Source organism: Prionailurus bengalensis, chromosome E4 (assembly GCF_016509475.1).
Source record: "Prionailurus bengalensis isolate Pbe53 chromosome E4, Fcat_Pben_1.1_paternal_pri, whole genome shotgun sequence".
Lineage (NCBI taxonomy): Eukaryota > Metazoa > Chordata > Mammalia > Carnivora > Felidae > Prionailurus > Prionailurus bengalensis.
The window spans coordinates 35,613,352-35,636,760 of record NC_057360.1 but is presented as its reverse complement, the minus strand read 5'-3'; the positions used below and the strand labels follow the sequence as shown (position 1 = coordinate 35,636,760).

Here is a 23,409-nt window from a genome sequence, read left to right as displayed (position 1 = left end):
ATTGTAAGGTTCATCCACATGGTTACCTGTGTAGGTCATTTGTTCCTTTTTATAGCTGAGTGGTACTCCATTGTATGGACAGCCTATAATTTGCCTATCCATCTTCCCGTTGATGGACATTTGGAGTGTTTCCAGTTTGGGGCTGTGATGAATAAATCTTCCATGAACGTTCTTGCACAAGTCTTTTTGTGGACATAATGTTTTCATTTCTCTTGGGTCAATACCTAGGAGTGGGATTGCTGGGTCAACAGAGGCTGGCTGTTCCTTCCTGTTCTGGACTCTGCCCTGTTCTCTCATTGTATTCTGCACCTGAGATTGTGAGTAGCAGAAAGTGCCTTATTGCTCATCTAGATTATTCTCTTGCCGGTGTAGGAATCCCCTGAGAGCCCACCTGACATTCGAGCCTCTGCTTGAATGTTTCCAAGGATGGGGAACTTGTTTCCTAACAGGTCCCTGCTCTTAGGAGACAGCTGCTTATTAATTTCTACCTTGGGGAACCACATAGGACAAGTCTAATTTAGCCTCTTCTGTGTGACAGCCCTATAGAATTTCAGGACTGCTGTCACATCTCATCCCTCAGCTGCTCCTCCAGGGTTTCTCTTCTTCAGGCGGATTGTTCCAGTTGACTGAGCTGTCTCTCGGGTCACGTGATTCTCAGACCCTTTACGTTGCAGTCATCATCCTCTGAAAGCTTAATGCCCCCCTTCAAGTGTGTTGCCCAGAGGCGAGCCCTGGATTCTAGACGTGTTCTGTGAGGTACAGAGTGTGGCCGGATCTGGACTCCTGTCTTGACCTGGGTACTCGGTCCACCCATGGGTTGAAGGCAACGTTTACTTCTTAGCAGCCCCATCATGGCACAGGAGGAGATGAGTTAATATTTGTAAAAATTCCCGCAAATCTCAGATGGTATTAAGACCGCCCGTTTTAAGTCACCTGGAGCCGCAGGTATTAAGAGCATTTGTTGCACACCTTCCATATGCCATCATCCCCTTTACTCTTTGCCGCCACCTTATGAGAAAGTTGCCGTTAAAAAGAACTTAACAAACCACTTGGCTTCAAACCGTGTTTGTCAGCTTTGGCACTGTTAACATTTTGTTGGGGATTGTCCTGTGCCTCACGGGAATTCGCAGCATCCCCGGCTTCTATCCACTTGCGGTCCTCTCCATGCCCCATAAGCCGTGACAATCAAAAATGTCTCCAGGTATTTTCAGGTGTCCCCTGAGGGGGAAAGTCCTCTTAGGTTGAGAACCATTCTTAAGGCATAGAACTTGGTCACTGAAAAAAGTTTAAATAACACAGCTCTTCCCAAAGGGTCACCGGTGTTATTCTTTAGGATGTATATGCCCGTATTGTGTCCTTTGTGCAGGACAGTCCTTGCTTTTTGCAGATCTGGTGCACGTGGATCTCAGTTACTACTAAGCTACTACTACTAGTTAAGTAACACCACTTGCCGCGGTGTATTAACTGAGTAGTTGCATAGAGCACAGACTTTGCTACAAGCTCTTCAGTCCACAAATCACTATGTACAGAACAGATGTTTTTTATGATCACATCCCTCCTTTCTGAGTCTGTCAGTGGCGGTCGCTTATTGCCCATCTGTTGTCGGGCTCACACACAGATAGGGAAGTGGGCCGTTGTGTTGCCTCCTTGTCCCCTAGCGATGAACTCATGTGACACTTTACAAACATGGATAATCCAAAGAGGGAATTGGCCAACAAAGATGACATTTCCACAAAGAATTGAAAAGTGGTAATCCCGGAAATGAAATTGGAGCTGGATTAAATGGAGTCACAGAATCAGTAGTTGATTATAGGGATGTCGACATGGCCACGGGTCACGACTCTGCAGGTGAAGTCAGAGGAACCCTGGAAGGCAAGCTCATTGACATGAGTGATTGTGACGAAAAGGAGGAAGAAGTTCCAGAGGAAGTGGCGCTGGGGAAGAAACTCCACATTGAAGGCATTCGTGGAGGTATTCTGTGACACTGAAAGCACAGCGGATGACACGTTGAAAACCGACCCAAACTTTGAAAGGAGTGTGCCAGTTTGCAAACGCACGGAAACGGTGCCCCCTCTAGAAAGCAAGCAGTGTCCCAACTACTCTGGATAAGTTTTTCCCAGAGAACTGACATACTCTATTCTAATCTGTATTACAGTGTAGTGAACACAAGTTTTACTAGATTTTCCATTTCTCTCTTCATTTAGAACTGACAGTAAGAGAGTTCTCAATGTTTTGACACAAATTTCTAAAGGTCATGGAACAATCTTAATTTTTTCCATTGATGATTAAGATCGCACGATCATTTGTGTGGTTCTGTCTTACTGTGCAAAGCAAAGGCTGTCTATATTTAGAGAGGTGTGGGTAAATACACACACACACAACATTTCTTTTGCTTTTTCTCTTTCGTTTTTTTCAAAACATTTCAAAACAAAAATAGGATCAGACTACAAGTGTCAATATGCAGCTTGCTTTTCTCATGGGAAATCTCTTTTTTGGAGAACTTCTGATCTTGGTATATCTGGATCTACGTCGTTCTTTGTGATAACTGTATATTATTTTATGTGTCGTTGTAGATGTACAATAATTTGTTTGACCCGTTTTCTGATAATGGAGTTTAGCTTCTCTCCAGTTGCTTTTTCTCCATGGGATATAATGCTGAAGTGGGTATCTCTGGCAGATTCATCACTAGCCCCATTGAGTGGATGAAGACATCGGAGATAACTGGGACGCCTGGCCGGCTCAAGTCCGCAGAGCGCGCGACTCTTGATCTCAGGGTTGTGAGTTTGGGCCCCACACTGGGGGTAGAGATTACGTAAAAATAAAATCTTTAAAAACAAACAAAAAGAATGTGAAGTAACTGCCCAAGTTCAGGCAGCTACTAAGCTCAGAGCTGGCATTTGAACTTAGGACTGTCCTGTTCCAGGTCCTTGTGCTTTTAACTACAGTGCTTTACAGATTCTCTTCTCTTAGAAGTAGCTTTTAACAACACAGCAGCAGCCCAATAGCAAAAAATATTAGAGCTTATTGAGCGAGACACAATTCTAGTGGCAAATGCATTATTTTTCCTATTAACTGAGCAACAACCCTATGGGGTAGATACAGTTATTGTGTCTGTACGATACTCAAGGACACCGAAGAAGGTGAGGAAACTAGCTAATGCAGGAACTGCGACCCCTCAGGTAGCCTGGCTTCAGCCTTTGCTGTCACTCCTCGTGTTATATGGATCTGACTTGAGAAAGGTCCCTCTTATCCCATGCTATAGTAGATGCCTTTTTTTTGAACCCCTGACTTGGGACTTTGCTCGGGCCCGTGTGTTCACCTCCTGTAATCGTTTAGAAGTGTGTTACCAGGCACACCTCCACTTGTCGGTCACCTGCAAGTTTGATGAGCTTGCCGTGTACTCTGTCTTCAACCAGCTTGTTGGTAAAATAGCAGGCAAAGCCACAGATGGCATTTCTCAGTTTGTCGCTGGAGGTGTGCTTTGTGTTTAGCCAACAAGCAAGCGTGTATTAAGTACAGCCATTATGCCATGTACTGGGCCTAGGGTTTGCAAGCGAAAGTGAACAAGATCTAAGGTAACGCTTCGTGTCAACTAAGCTTCGAAAAAATGGTGGATGAGATACAGTCCCAGCCTTTAAGAGGCACAAGGTCTACACGGCAGGGCAAGGAATGGTCTTGTAACTGACGCCAGTGAGTGTGGAAGTAGGAGCTTACCAAGAGTCTCTGAGAGCAGAGAGGAGAGGGGCTGGCCGTGCCTGGAGGACGTCAGGGAAGCTTCTCAGAGGAGGTCAGCACTGCCTTGGTGCTCGAAGGATGCAGACTTGGAGGCCCGGAGGACGGTCAAGTGTTGTGGCACCCAGGCAGAAAGAATGTGTTGCTGGGGGGCCCGACAGAGTTATTGCAGTGAGGAGCCAGGAAAGACCAGGCTAAGGAACTGGGGTTTTGTCCCGTAAGCCAGTGAACATGTCTAAGGAAGACAGTGCCCTGCTCCTGTTTGCCTTTCAGAGGTTGACGTGGGATGTGCCGGGAACAGATTAAGGCTAGCATCTAGACTCCAGTTAGAAGGCACGCAAGAGAAAAGGGAACCAAGCAAGTGGCCGCAAGACTGGAAGAGAGAACGTGGATTTGTTTGGAGAGCTTTCCAAAGACAAGATCAGACTGGATGTGTGGGTGGGTGAGTAGGTGGGACAACTACTTCAAGGTTTATATCTGGGGGCCGGATGTCATTGTCATTTACTGAGGCCGAGGAGCAGGTCAGAGGGGGTGCTGAGTTCAGCTGGCTGCACATTCAGCCGGCGCCAGATCCATTAAATAGCACTTCGTCATTGGTCACTTGTGGCAGCGCTCTGTCCTCTCACCCTTTGTTTCTTTGTCATGTCAAAGGTCCGGCAAGGGACTGTCCGTGTACTCTCCAGAAGTCAAGGCCCCCTGCATCTGGCACTCCTTGGTCTATAATTTAGTGACTCTGCTAGAAAAGGTATTGAGATGAGATGTGTCACAGCCTCTCAGGGAACCCAGGCTGGGCTGCGGTCGCCCTTCAGAATCCGTTGGCCAGAGACCGGTGTGACGTTCGGCGGCACCTCTTAATGACCATTCTGTTTACGTGTCGTTTCTTTTTCCCTTGACTGGTCTGTGAACTCCCTAAATCCCGAAGCGTTCAGCATGGTGCCTGGAGCATGGCGGGTGCTGAGAGAAGGAAAGCTGCGGGAGAGCAGGGCGCCCCCGCCTCCTCCTCCCCGGAGCCCTCCGTGATCACCAGCTGGTTCTGGAGGCACACCTGCAGATTGTTTCTGCGTCCCGCGGTGTCTTCACGATTGGCGTCTTGTCACTCCATCATCCTTGGGTGCTTATAGGTTGGCTCTTGGTTCAGCTTCCCTTCAGTGTGTGTCAAGGTTTGGCCTGTTCGAATCTGAAGAACTTTCTCTGCGATTAAAAACAAACAAACAAAACACGATGGACCATACTGGAGATGAACGTTCCCGCATCGGCCGTCATTTTTGTGGCTTAGACCCTCAGCCCCATGAGGGGCCCTCTTCCCCCTCCCTGGTTTTTCTTACAGCTTTGCACGTAGGATTAAGACAGTCTCCAGTCATTCTTGCGTTTTCACAAGCCCTGCTCGCTCTAAGAGCCCACGCCACTCTCTTGGGGTCTGTCCTGTCTTCAGTACCCGAGCTCATCGGGGCTCCCTGTGCTGTGGACTTAACCATCGGTGGCTGCTTCCCCCTTGTTTCTTTCTCGGGGGTTATTATGGTTTACGTGCTCAGAATCTACTTCAGAGGGGCCAGACCTTATCTTTCGAAATGCATTCCCCTGTGGGATCTAAGCTCATACTGCTCCGTTGAGGCAACATCTAAATATCGGTTTTCTGCAAGTCTAGGCTAAACAATTGTTTTTGTGCCTGAGTTTTTTCTTCCCTTCTTTGAACTCTAAAATAACAAGGTTACTTCCTCCCAATGTGGTATTCTTGTTGCTATTGTTTGTGCTAAGATGTTTTGTTGTTCCTACATAATTTACTAGATGTCGCTTCCTGGTCAGAATCTGAAGGAGCATTTCCCTTGCACCTCCGGCTGTGTGACAGGTGAACTCTTTAAGAAAGGCACGGCAAGAATTTATCAAGTGCCATGCTCTTAGCAGACAAAAAGAAAAAAACAAAACAAAACAAAACACCTTGCATTTCTCTCTGTCCGATGCCCTCGCGTTCACGTTGGGTGATGCGAGCTCTGTCTTGCATCTGGGCCATTTTTGCTAACAGCAGGGAAGAGTGGTTCATACCTTCTACCAGTTTATTCTCTCATAGGTTACCATGGGCGTTACTTAACCTCTGGTTCCCTTGCCTTCTCTCCTCACTCTGCTGACTTTCAGTCTTGGGCATGAGGAATTGTTTCAGGGGTAGGGTGTGTGTGTGTGTGTGTGTGTGTGTGTTGCCCTCGTGATCTGTAGGACCCTTCTCGTCTTCCATTTCTGTCTCTCAACTCTCTCCACCTCCCATTAGATCTGTTGATGAAAGTGTATGCACCATGAATCTCATTCCACTTCACAGGAGAGTTGACCATGACCTGGCACTTATGGCTGCTAATTAAGAATTTGAATTTGCTTCGTCAGTTGTACAGGGTCAAGTTGATGGAGGCTGCATAGGCCAGAAACAGTGTCTCTGACCTCCTTCCGTCTTAATTTCTTTTGATATTTTGTCTATCTCTGTGGGTTTTTTAAAAGTTGTACCTAGACGCTGCAAAGAATGTGGCATTTTCTTCTTCCTGCCACTCTGATTTTGGCTTCAATCCAGCTGGGAGCGTTTAGTGTGTTTCCTTCCCACCACTGTCTGCCTCGTGTGCAGGGAAGGATGCTTTGTATCCTGATGTAAGCCATTCTGTTATACAGCCTGCCTTTTAATTTATCAGTGTACATTGTGTCTCTTCTGCACTAAGCTGTGCGCTGGACCGGGCAGGTGCAGAGATAAATGGGGGAGACCTGTGAACAGGGCGGCGTAGGGAGCCAGGGCAACAGTAAACTAATAGCAGCAGCTCAGGGTTTGCTTGTCAAAGCATCGCTTGTCGTGAAGATAAGACCCTGGAACTTAGTGTCTGAACCGGGTCTGCATCTTGGCTCCGGCAGTTACTAGCCGCGCGTCCTTGGCAAGTTGCGTCCCCAGGACCTGTTGCCACACCTCCGCATGGACTCAGCAATTGACTATTCCAGAGGGCTGTTCGGAGGCTTCATTATAACGTGTTTGCTAAATATAAAGTACACCTCACACGTGGTTGGCGTGGTGTACACGAACATTCCTCTTTCGATCATGAGCATCTGCTGGAAGAAACACAAATGTCTGTGTCCCCCAGTTCGTCAGTTTCCTGCCTGAGACTCCAGCGTGCTTGACCTTGTGCGGTGCTCATTTCCACAGGAGTCACAGGTGGTTAGCAGCGGTGGTCTGGGGCCTCAACCTGCTCTTTTTCATATTTGGGTTAATGCTCTTCAGGGAGACATCAGGCCTTTACATCAGCCGGGTAGCCCTCGTACTTTGAACTACGCCGGGTCCTTCCTCCTGCAGCCAGTGTGGGATCTCCCGCGTCTGGTCCCCTGCCTCACTAGTCGGAAGGTTGACTTGCTTTGCGGCACACATAGCTGGGTCGGTCTGAGGCCAGGGGTCAAGTAAGAACTGAGGCATAGTGCACCTTAGAATCTAAACCTCTCAGCTTGATTTTTAAAAAGAAATGCATGTAGATGGTGAGATCCAAATATTACAGAAAGATAGAAAGTAGAAACGTAGGGCACTGGGTGGCTCAGTGGGTTTAGCTTCCGACTTTGACTCAGGTCATGATCTCACGTTTCTTGAGTTCCAGTGCGGCATTGGGCACAGAGCCTGCTTGGGATTTGCTCTCTCCCTCTCCCTCTCCCTCTCCCCCTCCCCCTCCCTCTCCTCCTCCCCCTTCTCCCCTCTCCCCCTCCTCCTTCCCCCCCCCGCCCCGTTCTCTTTCTCTCTCTCAATAAATAAAGTAAAAAAATAAAGGGGAAAACAAAACAAACAAACAAAAAAACACAAGTTTTTCGGTAGAACCTTCTCCTGATAGTCAACCCTCTTAACGTTATTTGGGATAAATACCTCCAAAAAAATTGTGAGCATCTGCAGGCCTGTGTACCTTCTCCCCTGCGCCTTAAAAAACAAAACAACAACAGACCACCCAAATGGTATTATTATATTTTCTATTCTGTTCAGTATATTTTTTTGGACGTTTGAAAAGCCCACAAAAGAAGAAAGCACTACCTTTGTTACCACCGTTTACAGTGACCCATTAATTAACCTTTTGGTGTGTTGGCTTCTTGTGTTCATGAATATACTTCAAAAGTTGCTTAAGTAATGCCAATGAAAGTCCATTAAACAAACCAGGATGGTAACAGTAAAGCCGAAGTGCCATCCTGTTCTTGGTCTGCCCTCCCATAAACATGGTGTATGTGGCCCTGCGTCTCTCACAGCCTGTGCACTAAGTTCTCTGCTGTGTAGGTGCCTGCCATCTATCTGACCAGCTCTGAAGTGTCGGACGTAGGTCGTTACCAGTTTGGGGGCCATTAAAATGCGTTAGGAACATATTTGTGGGATGATTTCCTAGCTGGGCAATTACTCCGTTCAAGGTTTGAACATGTACAATTTTGATAGATTCGGGCCAAGTTCCCCTATACTAGTTTACGTCCCTACGGGGTGTATGAGGGTGTACCCTTTCCTCCCAAACCTTGGCATAAACCCAGGAGTTTTATTTTGGTTTTGGTCAAACATTAAAACATATTTGCCATTCTGGTGACATTACTGTCTTGTTTTTGTAAGCATTTCTCTTTTCACGAGTCGCATGGAGAATCTCTCATTTGGCCATCTGTGTTCCCTTTCTTTGAACTGCCTGGTCGTCTTCTTTGCCCATTTTTATATCGGACCATTAATCTTCTACAATTGGTTTGTCGGAGTTAAGTTAGCCTTTTATCTGTCATGTGTTGCAAATAGATATTTTTTTAATTGTCATTTATAGTGTGACTTTTAAGTTTCTTGCCTTTTTGTTGAACCTTGGTCCTTTGTGGCTCCCCCAGGAAGGTCCTGGAGAGAGAGGGCAGGAAGCACAGGGAAGGTCTAGCTGGTCTGGGCAGTGTAGTGTGGTTCTTTCAAGGCTTTTAGTACTGGATTCCCCGTTATAAGTTTTAGCTTTGTTTTGGGTGAGGATTTTTCTCTATCACAATAATGAAAGTCAGTAACAAACAGAGAACCACTTTGACCTCCCAGCCAAATATTTGGGACTGTGTGTGCCAACGAGGGACCCAGATGCAATACTGCTGTGTATCTTTTATGTCAGTAACCTTCTAAGACTTAAAAACTCTATTTGATTTCTCCTTAGATCATTTTCTAGGGGAAGGTCATCACTAGCTCCTCATTGCAGAAGTTCTAGAAGAGGGCATACTCCCCAACCCCACACTGCCAGGGATTTAGAGAAAGGTCATTTCAACTAAGACTTACCTGTTCATCATCTCTTAGGTTCCTGAGCTGGGCTAGATGTGAAGAGACAAGTGACCATGTGTCCAGGATATAAGGATCTCTCTGTCATTGGGGGGCGGAGGGGGGGGGCGAGAGAGAGTCTCCCCACTACCACTGCTGATTTCTGACAGCACCCTAGCCCCCTGTTTCGTTCTTTTGTAGCACAAGTCACAGGATATAATAAACCTTTTTAGACTTTTGCACCGTGTGCCTCCTGCATCCCAATGGAGGCTGCATGGGGCACAGGCGTGGTTTGCTGTGTTCTCTGTTACATCCCAGCACTCTCCCAAACGGCGGGCTGTGTGAACTGGGTGCTGCAGATGTTTGCTGCGTGATGGCATCCTGGGGTGGGGGTGGGGGGGTGAGCTCCCGCTCTGCGTCTCCTCCCTGGTTCCCTCCCTGGTTCCAGGTCCAGGGATGAGGGCTGTGAGGACAGTGTGTCCCAGTCCTGTGGCCTCGTGACCTCCCACATCTCCCTCTTCCGCTAGCACGGGGCTGCGGGGGCCAGTTCCGCAGGCTTCAGGCTGAGAGGAGAGGCGTAAAGAGCTTTGAGCTGACGCAGACGCCCGCTGGCTGGGGAGCTAGACGGCCAGGTCAGGAGCCAGAGGGGACGGAGGACGCTGGGGCGGGTTGAGCTGCAGTTCTCAGTGTCCGCCCCTCCTGTCGGGGAGAGGGGTGTGGGCACCTGCCCGTGGCAGCCTGCACCTGCTGGCGTGAGCTGCCTTCCCCCTTCCGTGGATGTGGGGAGACCTGGGGATGGGACGACGGCCTCTGGAATACATTTGGAGAGCTAAGCGTCTTTCTTTGCCTCTTAAAAAGTACAGATGCTCATTGTAAGTCACCTAGAAGAGAAAGATACAAGAAAGTTAAGTTACTGTAATCCTCCTTTTCAGGTAGAATTACCATTAGCATTTTACTGAGTATGAATGCCCTTCCTTTTACACCCTCCCCCCACAGATGTGAATAAATGTATAGAGCTGTACTGTACCTAATTAGGCTTTGTAACTTGCTTTTTTCACTTACTGTCAGATACTTTCTGATGAGCAAATTTGAGGAAACGAAGATTGGGATTTGTGCTTCAAAGAAAAAAAGTAGAGTGCCCCCATTGACAGTGACCGATGGTGACTGAGAATCTAACACACAGGACTCCCTTACTGATGAAACATTCAGTTCCAACATTGCAGTAACGATTATAGATTGTATAGGTAAACACACTTCTAAACAAAAGCAACTTTGCTTATCGCTGGGCCTTGTTAGCTGTTTCCGGTTGATGTCACTGACCCAGGACATACCTTAAGGCTCCTTCTAGGATAGTAGCTTTGGGTAAAATTCTCTAAGTGGGATTTCAGGATCAAAGGGTTCGTACGTTCGGGCCCCCACTTTTGGCATTGATATGTGGACAGTCATGGCAGATTTTGTGCCTTTGCCCTACCACGGGGCGGTGGAAAAGGGGCTTCAGGAGCAGTGAGAACAGGCACCGCATCCCAGCCCTGCCACAGGCAACTGCTGGGAGACCTTAAATGGATTGCTTGGCTTCTCTGAGCCTGAGTTCTCTCATTAGTAAAGTGGGATGCGCCCTCCCAGTTGGGTACGAGGGTTCCACGTTTGGAGTCCTTAGCACCCACTTAGCACAGAGCACCCTGGAGGACAGGGGCTCCCTTCCCCCTGCTCCCTGGGGATCCCGCTCTCCGCTGGAGTGCTCTCTGGGACTCACAGCAGCAGCCCTCCTGCCCACGACCTCCTCTTTCCGTCTGTGCCTCAGAGCGCCAGCTCAGCACCGCCCTGTAGTCCAGGGGGAGGGCGGGTGCATGGCACACGGGGGCCTTTTCCCTTGACCTCCTGCTGCGAGTGACGGAGGAGGTCTGGTTTTAACGACACCCCACACACTTGCGGACACACGCAGTGCCTGACTCAGACTCTTGGCTCCTGGTCAGTCTTGGGAAGGGATGTCTTCCTCCTCTCTCATTACGGGTGCACCGCCCCCAGCTGTCCGGTTGGTCTGGGTGGCGTAGGGAGGGAGAGGAAGAGCTCAGAGCTGGGATGCCAAAGACCGCCTCCCTTCCAGTGTTCTGGGTCCCCCTCCGCCCGGTGCCTGGAGCTATTAATAACGCCGTAAACCAGGTGGGTGTGAGCGGGATCCCCGCTGCCCACCCCGGTGGGACCCTGAAACGACCTGGGTGGGAAGTGGGGGCAGAATGATAATAGCAAACACGAATGCGCTGCTCACTGTGTGCCCTGCACTGCTCTTAGTAACTTACATACGTTACCTCATTTAATACAGGCGAGTCCTGTTATTACCCCCTTTAAGTCCAAAGGGATTAAAAACTTCCGCAAGGTCACGCACCTGGCAGATGTTGGAGCCTGTGAAGGGGATGATCCCTTGGGGCCTGCGGCTCGCTCCTTCCCCTCCAGTCCTCGTACCTGCTTTGCTGGTGAACCATGCTTCAGGCCCTGGGCTCTGTTACTTCCCATTTCTCTGCCTCAGCCAGGTTTAGGATGCTGACCACTCCTGAGCCTTTTCCTATGGCCCCACAGTGGAAGATTTGGTGACTGGGGAGATAAGGGGGACCATAAGCAACCAGCATCAGGGGCCCCATTCCTCGTCCCAGAGCTTCCGGCAAATTGAGGCTCGAAACAGGGTTTGGGGAAAGCTGCCACGTCTCCCTCATTGCCACTGTCATCCTGGAGGTTCCTCCCCAGGCGGTGGGCTCTGTGGCCTTGTCCCTGGCCCTCGCCACACTTGGTGGGTGGCCTTGTCTATTGCACACGCGATCATTAACCTTTTCCACAGTGCGAGAGAATTTCAGACGCGGCGTGCGGAGCGGGGGGCGGAGACAAGTCACAGCATCTGCTCCACGCTTAGTGTGGGCTTAAAATATTCCATAAACCCTTGCAGGCTTTGTGTGTTGTGGCTTCTTGGTGAGAAGACCCTTCCTTCCGTCCTCCAATCTGGTCTGGAGCCCTGAGAGCTGGAGACCTGGGCCCTTTGGCCTCCACTGTCTCTGTCGTGCCAGAGGAGTAAGCCTTTCCTAGGTGACTCTGTCGGCTTCTGGTTGAACCTGTTGGTGGCCCCTGGCAGCACCTCGGGAATCCTGTTTCTCTCTCTGACTCTTCTCTGGCTAGGGGCTCATGCACCCCCCCCCCCCGCCCCGCCCCATCTGCCACCACCCCCACCACTGTTCTTTTCTTTACTTAGCTCGCTTTTCATGTCCTCCCTGCTGGCTGTCCACACCCCACAGCTGTCTGCAAAGCCTCTTTGGCTCTTCAGGCTCTTCCCCCACAACATCAGCCCGCCTGCCCACCTGACCCAGTCGAAGGTCTTGCCTTCGATGCTTGTTGGTTTTCGTATCCCTCCAGGGATTTCTGATAAACACGTACCTGGACGCCAGGCACCAGTCTCCATGGGAAATTCTTATTATGTTTCTTGTAGAACTTAAACATACAACTCTTTCCGGTTTATTTGTTTCGCTGCATCTAATCCCGCTTTACAGATGAGGAAACCCCTTGCAGAGAGGGAGGTTGGCTTAGCGGACCGCGCGAGGAAGCGCAGAGCTGGGAAGTGAGGTGCGCGTGGCTCCTGAGGCCAGCGTGTTGTAGTGGGTCCGTCTGGCTCGTCTACCAGGCGAAGGGTTGTGTGCGGGCCTGGAGGCGGGATGTGAACCCAGGCCTCCTGACCGCACGTGCTCTTCTGCCATGTGGTCTAACCCGTCTCAGGTTGGAGCGCCAGCTCTGAGTTCGTTGGGGGGCCAGGGAACACGCACTTGGGTTTGGGCATTGATGTTGTCCCCGCCTGGCACAGCTCTGGTTGGTCAGAGCCCGGAGCTGGTTTCCAGGTTGTGGTCACTGGGCCGCAAACGCCAGCCCGGCCTACGGTCTTGCTGGTGACGTCAGCGGGCTCCAGCCTCAACTCAGAGGTGATGGAGAGAGTCCCTGTGCTGTGGCAGTTACGCCGCTGTTTACAGTGATGAGTGCCTTCCTGATAACAAAGCACTCTTAGCGAGACTATTTCACGAGATGCTTACAATGGCTCTGTGAGGAAGGGGGCCAGCCAAGTGTTACCCCCTCACTTCAGAGATGCAGAACAGGCTTAGAAACGTAATGACCTCTCCCAGGTAATGCAACCAGAAATTGACAAATTCCAGACCCGCACGCAAGACCCTCCTGATTGTAAATCCATGACCTCGAGTTGCCTCTGAGTAAATCTGTCAACTTGCTCTCTGGGTCTCGTGGTCATCTAGGCACCTGTAGGGGGCGAGAGAGGTCTTTCCTATTTGGCTGTTCTGAGAACTTTTGCTTCTGAACCATTTGAAGTTATCACCCATATAGCACATTAGCTTACTGGGTCATAAGTATTTTCTGTGTCTATGTCCCCTAGTACCCTGATTCCTCCCGCCCCAGCTTGAATTCTTTCAGATTGGGACTCTTCTGTTACGTCTTGACGTTCAACACAATGTGGGACCCAGTAAGTGCTTACTGAGTTGAATTACATGCAAATGAAATTGGTCAGTACCTCCTCCTGCTTTCCTTAGAGCATGGGAAGGAAAGTAAGCTTTTTTCCTGGTCCATCCAAATGAATTCAAGTTGAAGGTGGCGGAACTCAGAACATGTGCAGTATCCCCAGATGGCCACGAGGTGGCAGTGTGACCCCACAGGAAACTTGCCTCCTGCTTGCTCCTTAGGAGACTGAGCCATCTGGACACCTGTCTGGGGATTGCCTCTGCAAGGTCAGTCTGCACTTGTCTGTCCGGAACTGACAAGTCTCAGCCTCCGGCTCTCCTTTTAAAGACTTGTGTCACGGAAAAGGCTTGGGCTTTAGAACCCACCATGCTTAGATTCCAACCCTGGCTCTGCCTTTCCCTAGGAACTTGGCCCTGGACACGCTATTTGTCCGAGCCTCAATTTCCTCGTCCCATAAAATGGCAGTTGCATCTTGTTGACACGAGCACTGGGTGTTGTTGTATGTAAGTGATGAATCACGGGAATCTACCCCCGAAACCAAGAGCACACCGTTCACACTGTATACTTGACAATAAATTATATTTAAAAAAAAAAAGGCAGTTGTGCAGTTAGAAAAGGCCTAGGACATCGCAGACCATAGCATGATGAATTCTAGTTTTATTGTTGGAAATTCCTATGTTTGCCTTTCACCGCCCTCTGTGATCTGGCTTCATCCGGACTCTCTGATCTTTCTTTCCAAGCTTTGTGCACTTTGCAGCACGTCTCTGAGCTTTTGGGCTGCATCACCCATCGACTCCAACTCCACTCCCTCCCAGTCAGTGCCTCGATCCCCACTGTTTTCCCGGCCTGGATGCCCTCCCTTCTGCCTCGCCATTTCCTTCTCAGCCTCCACCGCCCTTAAATTACTGTGTAGGGCTAATCTTGACTTCCCACAGAGATGGTAAGTCTCTCTGGGTCTTTGTCTTAATCACTTTGGCATCTGTGCCGTGCACATAGCGGACGTTCTGGAATGAAAGCCATGGCTCTGGTTATCGGGCATATACCAGGCACTCTGCTAGGCGCTTTGTGGGGTGGTTCAACCCTCACAACTCTATCCCCATTTTGCGAAGGAATAGATCAGGGTGCCTTTGGCTTCGCGCAATAAAAGAACTCTCCTTAAAGGCGTTTAAATAGTAAGGAAAGATTCTGATCTTACCACAAACAAGTTCTGAGGGCGGTTTCTTGGTGTCAGCAAGGATCCAGGTCGTTGCCTCCTCTCCCGGTTGCTTCCTCAGGGCATGGACTTGTCCTCTAAGGCTGCCTCTTATATGGCACTAAGGTGGCTGTCCCCGTTCCAGGTACCACGAGCAGGAAAGACGGCATGGGTTCCTTGTGCTCCCTTTAAGAGGCCTCTAGCGGATTTTTTACAAATCTCATCTTGGCCGGCGTTGGCTCTTAGGCTTGTTCCAAAACTAGTCACTAGTAAAGGACTAGGAATTAGTGAGACTGGCTTGGATTAATCAAGATTCAGCCCCCCAGGTTCCATTAGTGTCCCTGGCCACCTGGTCCGGGGAAGAAGGCACAGGAAGGAGGCTCATGAGTTAAGGAATGTGCTCAAGGTTGCAAACATGTAAGAAGCGGCATTCGAACCGCATCAGGCTGACTCCCTGGGCCATAGGTTGGTCGAACGAAGTATGTCACAGAGGTAGAAAGCACCTTGCTCTGGATTTGGTGTGCTGGGTTTTGAGGGATCTTGGGGGTCCCTTTTCTTACTGATTCTGGAGTCTCTCCCTTCTCCAGGCCCCTTTCTATGATTGTATTCATTTTCCTCAGCCTGTCTTTCTCCTTATGCCTCCTTTACTAACCCCTGTCTCCCAGTGCCCGACTGCTGCCTGCCTTCTAGAAAAGACTCCATGCCCATGGCTGGGAAGGGCCCACCTGGATAAAATGGTCCACGGGCTGATTTCGGTGTAGTTGTCAAGGCCCCATGGAGGTCATCTTAAGGTTTCTTTCAGAGCAGATAAGGGAGCTGCAGAGCTCCAAGTCAGGATTTAGGGGGAGGGGCCGGAGAAAATGCCACGGGAGCTGGCGGGGGACCAGATGGGAGTGGTGGGGAGTTCTGGCGAACCAGCGTGGATGTCCGTGGGCACCTGGGCCACGGCCTTGGAATAGGCCTACCCGGGGCGACAGCCAGCTGTCCTCCTGCAGAGACAGTGCAGTGACACAGGTGGCCGTTTGGCTTGCAGATGCTTCAGGACTGCCCCAAGGCCCGCCGGGAGGTCGAGCTGCACTGGAGGGCTTCCCAGTGCCCACACATCGTGCGGATCGTCGATGTCTACGAGAACCTGTACGCGGGGAGGAAGTGCCTGCTCATTGTCATGGAATGGTACGCACCCGTGCCCATTCTGCCCCTTGCCCAGCCTGTCCCCGCCTCCCACTCAGGCCCCTCGCCCTCCGGGCACTGCCCAGGCCTGGACCCACAGCTTCAGACATAAATGCTTCATTTCTTTTGGCGGGCGGTGGGGAGGGGTGGTAGGAATTTGTACCCGTCGGATCTGACTGTGGCTTTGTTTCAGTCTGGATGGCGGAGAGCTCTTTAGCCGAATCCAGGACCGAGGAGACCAAGCATTCACAGAAAGAGGTAGAAAGGGTCTGTTGTGGGGACAGGCCTTGGCAGGCAGGGGTGTGGGAAGGGGGCCTCTGCAGTGCCTGCTCTCTAGGAGGGATGCCGAGGCCCACGGCCTCCTCCAGCTTGTTGCCGAGGCTGGCATCCGCAGCTGAAACGTGACCGCTCCCCATTTCTTGGTTTCTAGGGTGGGTGGTGGACATAGCGAGTCTGGGGCTGCACTGGGGGGCGGGGGGCAGGGTTTCAAACCTGACAGTGCATCTTGTGACCTTCTTTCTCTCTCCCACCTCTCACGGCTACAGAAGCGTCAGAAATCATGAAGAGCATCGGTGAGGCCATCCAGTATCTGCACTCAATCAACATTGCCCATCGGGATGTCAAGGTACCAGCCGTTTATTGCCGCCCCTCCCCCTGACTGAGTGTCTCGGAGGGCCGCAGCCATGGGACCGCAGTGACCCTGGGAAGGTTTGTCCTTCCCAGGAGTGTCCTGCAGCCTTGCTGCCTGGCTCCTGAGGGCACAGTAGGGCAGGGTGCCATTCTCTGCCCCACGGGGCCTGCCTGCTCTGGGCACACCCCCAAACCCAGGAGCAAAGCCGCCTGTGGCTGTGCCCAGCCCTGTGGTCCTCACCTTTGGTTTCTGTGTCCCTGTGGTGTTTGCTCGTGGTTGTCTGTGTTAGTCTCCTGTCTCCAAGCACGCTGTAAGTTCTCAGAAGGCAGACCCCTGGTCGTGTATGCCCGCCTGATTGTTGATGACTGTTGAATGGAGGAGGGAAGACAGGAACGTCACCCTTCTGATTCTCATAGCCCCTCAGAGGCTCAGCAGAGTTGCCGTTTCTCTGTCTCTCTCTGTCTCTCTCTCTGTAGCCTGAGAACCTCCTATACACCTCCAAAAGGCCCAATGCCATTCTGAAACTCACCGATTTTGGCTTTGCCAAGGAAACCACCAGCCACAATTCTTTGACTACTCCTTGTTATACGCCGTACTATGTGGGTAAGTCCCAAGGAGGCCTGGGGTGCCCATCTGTCCCCATGGCTGCTCTCACACCCTCCCTCCAGCTCTCGGTGCCACCGGTCCTGGGAGAATCATGTCCTCTGACCCTTTCTGGAGCTGGTTCTGATGTGACCTGACCACAAGTAGGGTTCGTCAGAGTGAAGCTGGGGTTGAGGCATTATGGGAAATTTTCTGAGAGTATAGGCAGGATTTTGTGCCCACGTGTAATTTCCCCAAGAAGGTCGGTCCTTGCCATCAGATCCCCAGTGGAGTCTGGGACACAGATTTGGTTCTGGGGCCCCAGCTGACTGGCACAGAATAAACTCTCCGAGCGTGTTTGTCGAATTAAATGGACAGCGTGGGTTGACAAGGCTGTTCAGTTCAGGAATTGTTTCGGTCTCGAGACTCTAGCCCCAGGGCTCCTCTTGGAGGAGGGTCTGTTCCCCACCCCCAATCCCAGCACTGGGTGATGGCTGCTCCCCCCCCTCCCACCCCCAGCTCCAGGACCATCATGAGGGGCTGAAGGGCTGGGAGGGAGAACATGTTCCACAGAGAAATGGGAGAGAGCACAGTGCTCCCAGGGCCAGACCCACCCACAGGGACCTTTGGTTTGCAGCTCCGGAAGTGCTGGGTCCAGAGAAGTATGACAAGTCCTGTGACATGTGGTCCTTGGGTGTCATCATGTACATCCTGTGAGTGTGCCAAGGAGAGGTGGGGGGGGGGGGCGGGTGCTGGGCTGGGGCATGGGGTGGAAGGAGGCCTGTACTTCTCTGGGACAAGAGGAAGGAGCGAGGTCAGCGTCCCCTTCTGGATGGGGTTTCCCTGGGAATCCCCGGCATGTCTCCTTCTCTCAATGCTTATTGGATTCTGGTAGCCAAGCGGTGGCTATAAACTGATAAATGGGCAGGAAACTGTGCTTTAGATACTCCGCATGTTGGATTTCTGGGCCCTGGTCATGACTTCATACGTTGTGCCCGAATCAATGAGTTCCAATTTCTCTGTGACCTTGACAAGAAGAAGCCCGTTTCTCAGCCTGTTCCTGGTGCAAGGCCCCCCACGTAATACCAGCGCTATCCCTCTCTTCCCGCGTCGTGGTTTAGGCTGTGTGGGTATCCCCCCTTCTACTCCAACCATGGTCTTGCCATCTCTCCGGGCATGAAGACTCGCATCCGAATGGGCCAGTATGAATTTCCCAACCCAGAATGGTCCGAAGTGTCAGAGGAAGGTAAAGACCCCAGGCCGGCACGTGCACGTGTGTGCATGTAGGTGTCCCGCTCGTGGGGGTGGTGTGGCAGCGGGTCTGTACCTGTGCTTGTGCCCGCTGGGTGCGTCCTGTCTGTGTGAAGGGCCTGGCGCAGGGCCAGGGCTGTGGGGCCACGCGTAACCTATCAAGTGGTGCAGGCGTCATGCCCTCAGCAGCTCCTTGGGCAGTCTGCCTCCATGCAACACCCCCACCCCCGAATCTGGGTTCGCCTTGCAAACTTTGGGAAGAGGCAGAAGAGGGAGAGTGGCCCCTGAACTGTCTCTGTCCCCCGCCCCACCCCCCAGTGAAGATGCTTATCCGGAACCTGCTGAAAACAGAGCCCACGCAGAGGATGACCATCACGGAGTTTATGAACCACCCCTGGATCATGGTAAGCCTGGTAGAGGCCGGAGAGACCTGGGTCCATGGGAACCGTCCCTCAGGGTGAGGGTTCAGCCACCACTGTGCCCCACCCCAGGCTGTCGCTTAAACTCCTTTTCTCCCCATCAGCAATCCACAAAGGTCCCTCAGACCCCACTGCACACCAGCCGGGTCCTGAAGGAGGACAAGGAGCGGTGGGAGGATGTCAAGGTGAGGGAAGTCCTGGCTGCGAGGGGCTGGGGGAGGCGGCTCGCCAGGGGTGCCCAGGCGTGGGTGGGGGGAGTTTGGGTCTGTGCTCGCTCACCCCGGGGATCTGTGTTAGAACAAGAGCAGTGACTCTGAGCCACTTCCCCGGCCAGGCTGCGGGCCGGGGACTCTGCGTTTATTCGCGCTAAGCCCACCGCTCACTAAAGGGACCCCAAAGGCTACTACTCAGGGTCACGCAGCTAGTGACAGGCTGGAGCTCACGGGACTCCTGGTCCTCTTCTTGCCTTCCTGCGGGGTCGTGGGAGGGCTCGGGGAGAGCAGCAGGATGCCGTGCCCGGGCCCCGGTGACCCACGCCGGAGCCCAGGCCGCTGTCGGCCCTGGACCCACTAACTAAGCAGCCTGTCCTCTCTGCTCCCACCTCCCGTCGCTCTCCCCCTGCCCTCGTGTCTCTTGTCTCCCGTGCCTCCCCCTCCGTGAAACCCTCCCCTCCCCAGGAGGAGATGACCAGTGCCTTGGCCACAATGCGTGTCGACTACGAGCAGATCAAGATAAAAAAGATTGAAGATGCGTCCAATCCTCTCCTTCTGAAGAGGCGGAAGAAAGCTCGGGCCCTGGAGGCCGCGGCCCTCGCTCACTGAGCCTCTGAGCCCATCCCACTGCACGGCAGGGCAAGCAATAACTCTCGACCTGGATATATTTTTTAAACGAAGAGACACAGAACTGTCCCGCTTCCGCCTCCCCTCCTCCTCGGCGGCATGGAGTCCGGAGCCCCATCAGAGGCTGAATCCTGCCTTTGGTTCCAAACGAACGGCCACCTCAGAGACGGGGAGGCCGGGAGGTTGGGGGTGGCGTGGAGAGAGAAGGGAGCAAGATGCTCTTGAACCCGTGCTCATTTTGCAATTCTGTCAGTAATTTGACTTAGAATTTTTATGAAACTCCTTTTATTGTTCCTTGCCCCACTCTGCCCTCCTGTTCCCCAAACCCCTTCCTCTGGACGTGCAAGGGTTTGGGGTTTGTTAAAGGGTATTTGTGGAAACTGTTCTAGGGCGTGTCGCTGTGTGGTCCCACTGCCCTCTCCTTCCCCACTACAGCCTGAGGTCCCTGCTGGCCGAGGCATTCTGGGAGCTCGAAGCCATGCAGGGCCGGGGCTGGGATGCCACCCACCTCCGCTGGAGCCCTCAGACGTGTGCCAGACACACAGAGGCGAGTATGAGTGTGTGTGTGTGTGTGTGTGCGCGCGTGCGCGCGCGCACATGTGTATGTGTGCCCGGATCTGTGTCTGGGACTGCATTTGAGGGGCCAGGGGCAGGCAGGGCTGCAGAGGGAGGGGCCCTGCTGTGGCTCAAGAGCCTTCACCCTCCCTGGGCCTGCCGTGCCCATGTTGGATCTGCCAAAGTGCCTGAGAAGCCTATCCAGATCCTGGGCCAGGCCCTCCGTGGCCTGCCCGTTAGCCGGTTCTGGGAGGCAGAGAGGAGTGACTTAGGCACTGGCACAACAATCAGGAAGACTGGACCACCCCCCGTCCTCACCCCCTGCTCCCTAGTTAGTGCTGGTCCTCGTCCTCTGAGGCGCTTAGCTTCCAAGTGGCCTCTCCACTTCTCCTTCCTGCCATTCTTAACCCACTCTTGTTTAGTTTTCCTACATTTGTAGCCACTTCTTAACAGGCCTCCCCTCTGCCCGCGTGGGTGAGCCTGGGCAGTCTAGAAGTGATACACAGCTTCTGCGTTCTGCTGTCTCTCTCCTGGGCTCTGGAGGCATTGGCGAGCCACCCCATGCGGGCAAAGGCAACACCACTCAAGTGCTGTTGTGTGTTGGGGGGGGGGGGAATCCTTCACACCAAAGATGTCCCGGCTCTGCCCCCCCCCCCCCAGTCCCCACTGGCCACTTCCCCTACCCCAAACAGCTCAGCTTCACGTATCCAGGCCAGTGAGGGGAGGGTGGGGAGGGCCCTCCCCCAGTGTTAATGAGCAACCTGGGGAGACGTCCTCTGTGCCATGGTCTTCGGGGCTGTAATCCTTCAGCTTTCGTCTCCCTCAGGGGCAAGGTGGTGGAGGAGCCCCCCGGCTCTTCTCTGGGCACAGGGGAAGGCCCTTCTCGGAGGGCCTGCAGCGCCTCCCTGTCTCTGATGGTGTGTCCAGCACTCAGATTGTTGTAAACTATTGATGTTTTGTATGAGCGAAACTGTCTTTACTAAACAGATTTAATAGTTGAAAGGTTTCCTTGCTCTTCCTTCACGGGACTCAGCCCTTCTACCCCCCTCCCCCCATTTCTCTTCTTCCCACAGATGGAGATGGTTCTGTATGTTGGGAGGGCAGAGTCTGGGTGTCCTGGCAGGGGAGAGGACGGGAGGGCCTCCGGGGTGAGTGGGAGCCAGCACCTGTCCCGTCCAGGGTCTGGCCAGGATGTGTCTGGTGTAGGGGCATGAATGCTGCTGTCCTTTATAGCAGCGTGGGGTGACAACAAGGGGTGGGGGGCCCATGCTCTTTTGCCAAATACTGAATCGGGACTGAAGCTGTTTCTCAGTACTTGATTCTTTGACCTGTTTAGCCACAGCCAGGTGCTGGCCTCCTCAGCCTGAGGGGCCCTGCTGGCCTGGGATGGGAGGAAGTTGTTTCAAACCCTGGGAGAGACCAGGGGAGCAGGTTGATGTAGTTCCTGAAAGTTCCAGCAGGGGGCGATATGGGTTAGGCTTAAACCAGAATACTCTACATTGACCTGGAAGAGCGCTCCGTGTTCACAGGACCCAATTCCCGCCAGTTCACGGATGAAACTAGCAAGGCCCAGAGGTGGGATGTTTGGGGTCACACCATGGATTGGCTTGCAGTAGGGCCTAAGGTAGAAACTGGTCTACTGACCCCATTGCTCTTTCAGGAAAGGAGAGGAAAAGCAGTGCACCCGAGTAGTTAACTTCCCATCTTCTCACATGGTCCTCAGAGCTGACTGGGGAGAAACGCAGGGCAGGGTGGTTACCCCTGCTTCACGATGAGGGAACTGACTGAGGGCGAAAAAATGTACTGGAGCTCACACGGCTAACTGGTTTGGACTAGAACTCCGGATCCAAAGGCCTGGTGGGGGGGGGGGGCGTTCCATCCTCACACCTGACTGTGGCTGGAGGAGGGGCCTGCTTATCCCCTCAGTCATTAGCAGGATCACAGCTCCACTGCTCAGGCTGGTGGGCTCAGGCAGGGCAGCCCCTGTTGACCCCCGACCTCCACTTTATACCCCCTGAATGGATTGTTGAGGCTAGTTCCTAGCTTGAGACCCCACTCAGTGTTCTAGAAACCACCGCTCAGGTGAACCATCATGAGCTTTTTTGTTCAGAGAAATCCAGTTGTGTTCTCTGCGCTGACACAAGTGTCAGAAGTGACGAGAACTTGGGGGAAGAGGAGCCGAGGGCAGATAGGAGGGGAACCAGGGTGAGAGGGCAGAAGGGCATGGTCAGAGCTCTATTGTCTTTGGAGGCCGTATCCCTTTTCTGTTGAGTCCTTGATGCATTCCATGGCTTAAGACGGCACAGATGTAATATCTTACAGGTCACTGGTCTGATAGGGTCTCACTGGGCTAGAATCAAGATCCCAGCACAGCGGTATTCCTTTCTGGAGGCTCTAGAAGTTTCCATTGCCTTGCCTTTTCCAGCTTCAAAAGGCTTCTGCATTCCTTGGCTAGTGACTTTTTTCTCCCTTCTTCAAAGCCAGCAACATCACATCCCTCCGATGCTTCTGTTGTCCCCGCTTTGACCTCCACTCTTAGTGACCTATGTGATGAGACTGAGCCTACCCAGATCATCCCGGATAATCTCCCCATCACAAGGCTCTTAACCTTAATTCTATCTGCAGGGTTCTTAGGTCCAAGGATCAGGATGTGGCATCTGCAAGGCACCTGCTTTGCCACAGAGGCCTGTCCCACAGCTTTCTCATCCTCTTGTCCCCACACGTTGACACTCGTGTTTGCTGCCTCTTCTGTCTGGGTCAGCCCGGCTCAGGACGCTTGTGGCCAGAGACCATCCAGCATGGAGTTGGTGTTCAGGGAGGATGGCTGGGGTGAAGGGCCCCGAGGGGCCCGGCTTCATGCGTGGGGCCTGCCCATGCCTTTGCACTCCTCCCCATGGCCCTGACCCACACACGGATGGCTCTGTGACTCTCCTGCTAAACTCCCAGGTGGGATGGGAAAGGGAACTTTGACCTAATGACAAATGCTGGCCTTCTGGGGTGCAAGAGACAGAGTGGTGTGATTCCTGAATGCCCTTAAGTGCTGTAAGATGTAAAGAGGGTCTAAGGACTAGTCTCCAATTTGCCTGAGGAAACGCAGCCTCACAGAGTAAAATGACTCTCCCGAGACCTCACAACGAAGCAGTGGCGAATCTCACCTGTGACTCCAGCTTCCAAGTTGAGAGTTCCTTGAACAAATAAAACCAAATACTGCCCCCCTCCCCCAAGTTTCTTGATCAGAAAGTGGGGCGGGGGAGCCAAGAGCGAGACTGGATTCCCTTCCACTGAGTGGAATTGTTTCCTTTTGT

General features: G+C 52.3%; 1 protein-coding gene across 2 annotated transcripts in view; it reads left to right on the top strand.

The window, feature by feature from the left end:
* The window catches only part of MAPKAPK2 (MAPK activated protein kinase 2), a 44,536-nt gene extending 23,434 nt beyond the window's left edge, over window positions 1–21,102 (top strand). The window contains exons 2-10 of one of the 2 annotated variants that reach the window (XM_043568755.1): window positions 15,691–15,830; window positions 16,021–16,085; window positions 16,373–16,452; window positions 16,935–17,061; window positions 17,678–17,753; window positions 18,162–18,286; window positions 18,610–18,695; window positions 18,815–18,895; window positions 19,388–21,102. In XM_043568755.1, coding sequence (XP_043424690.1) covers window positions 15,691–15,830; window positions 16,021–16,085; window positions 16,373–16,452; window positions 16,935–17,061; window positions 17,678–17,753; window positions 18,162–18,286; window positions 18,610–18,695; window positions 18,815–18,895; window positions 19,388–19,531 — 924 coding nt within the window. In that variant the 3' untranslated portion in view covers window positions 19,532–21,102. Of the gene's footprint in view, window positions 1–15,690; window positions 15,831–16,020; window positions 16,095–16,372; window positions 16,453–16,934; window positions 17,062–17,677; window positions 17,754–18,161; window positions 18,287–18,609; window positions 18,696–18,814; window positions 18,896–19,387 lie in introns of both variants that reach the window. The other variant, XM_043568754.1, reaches the window with a different exon arrangement.
* The last annotated feature ends 2,307 nt before the right edge of the window (window positions 21,103–23,409 follow it).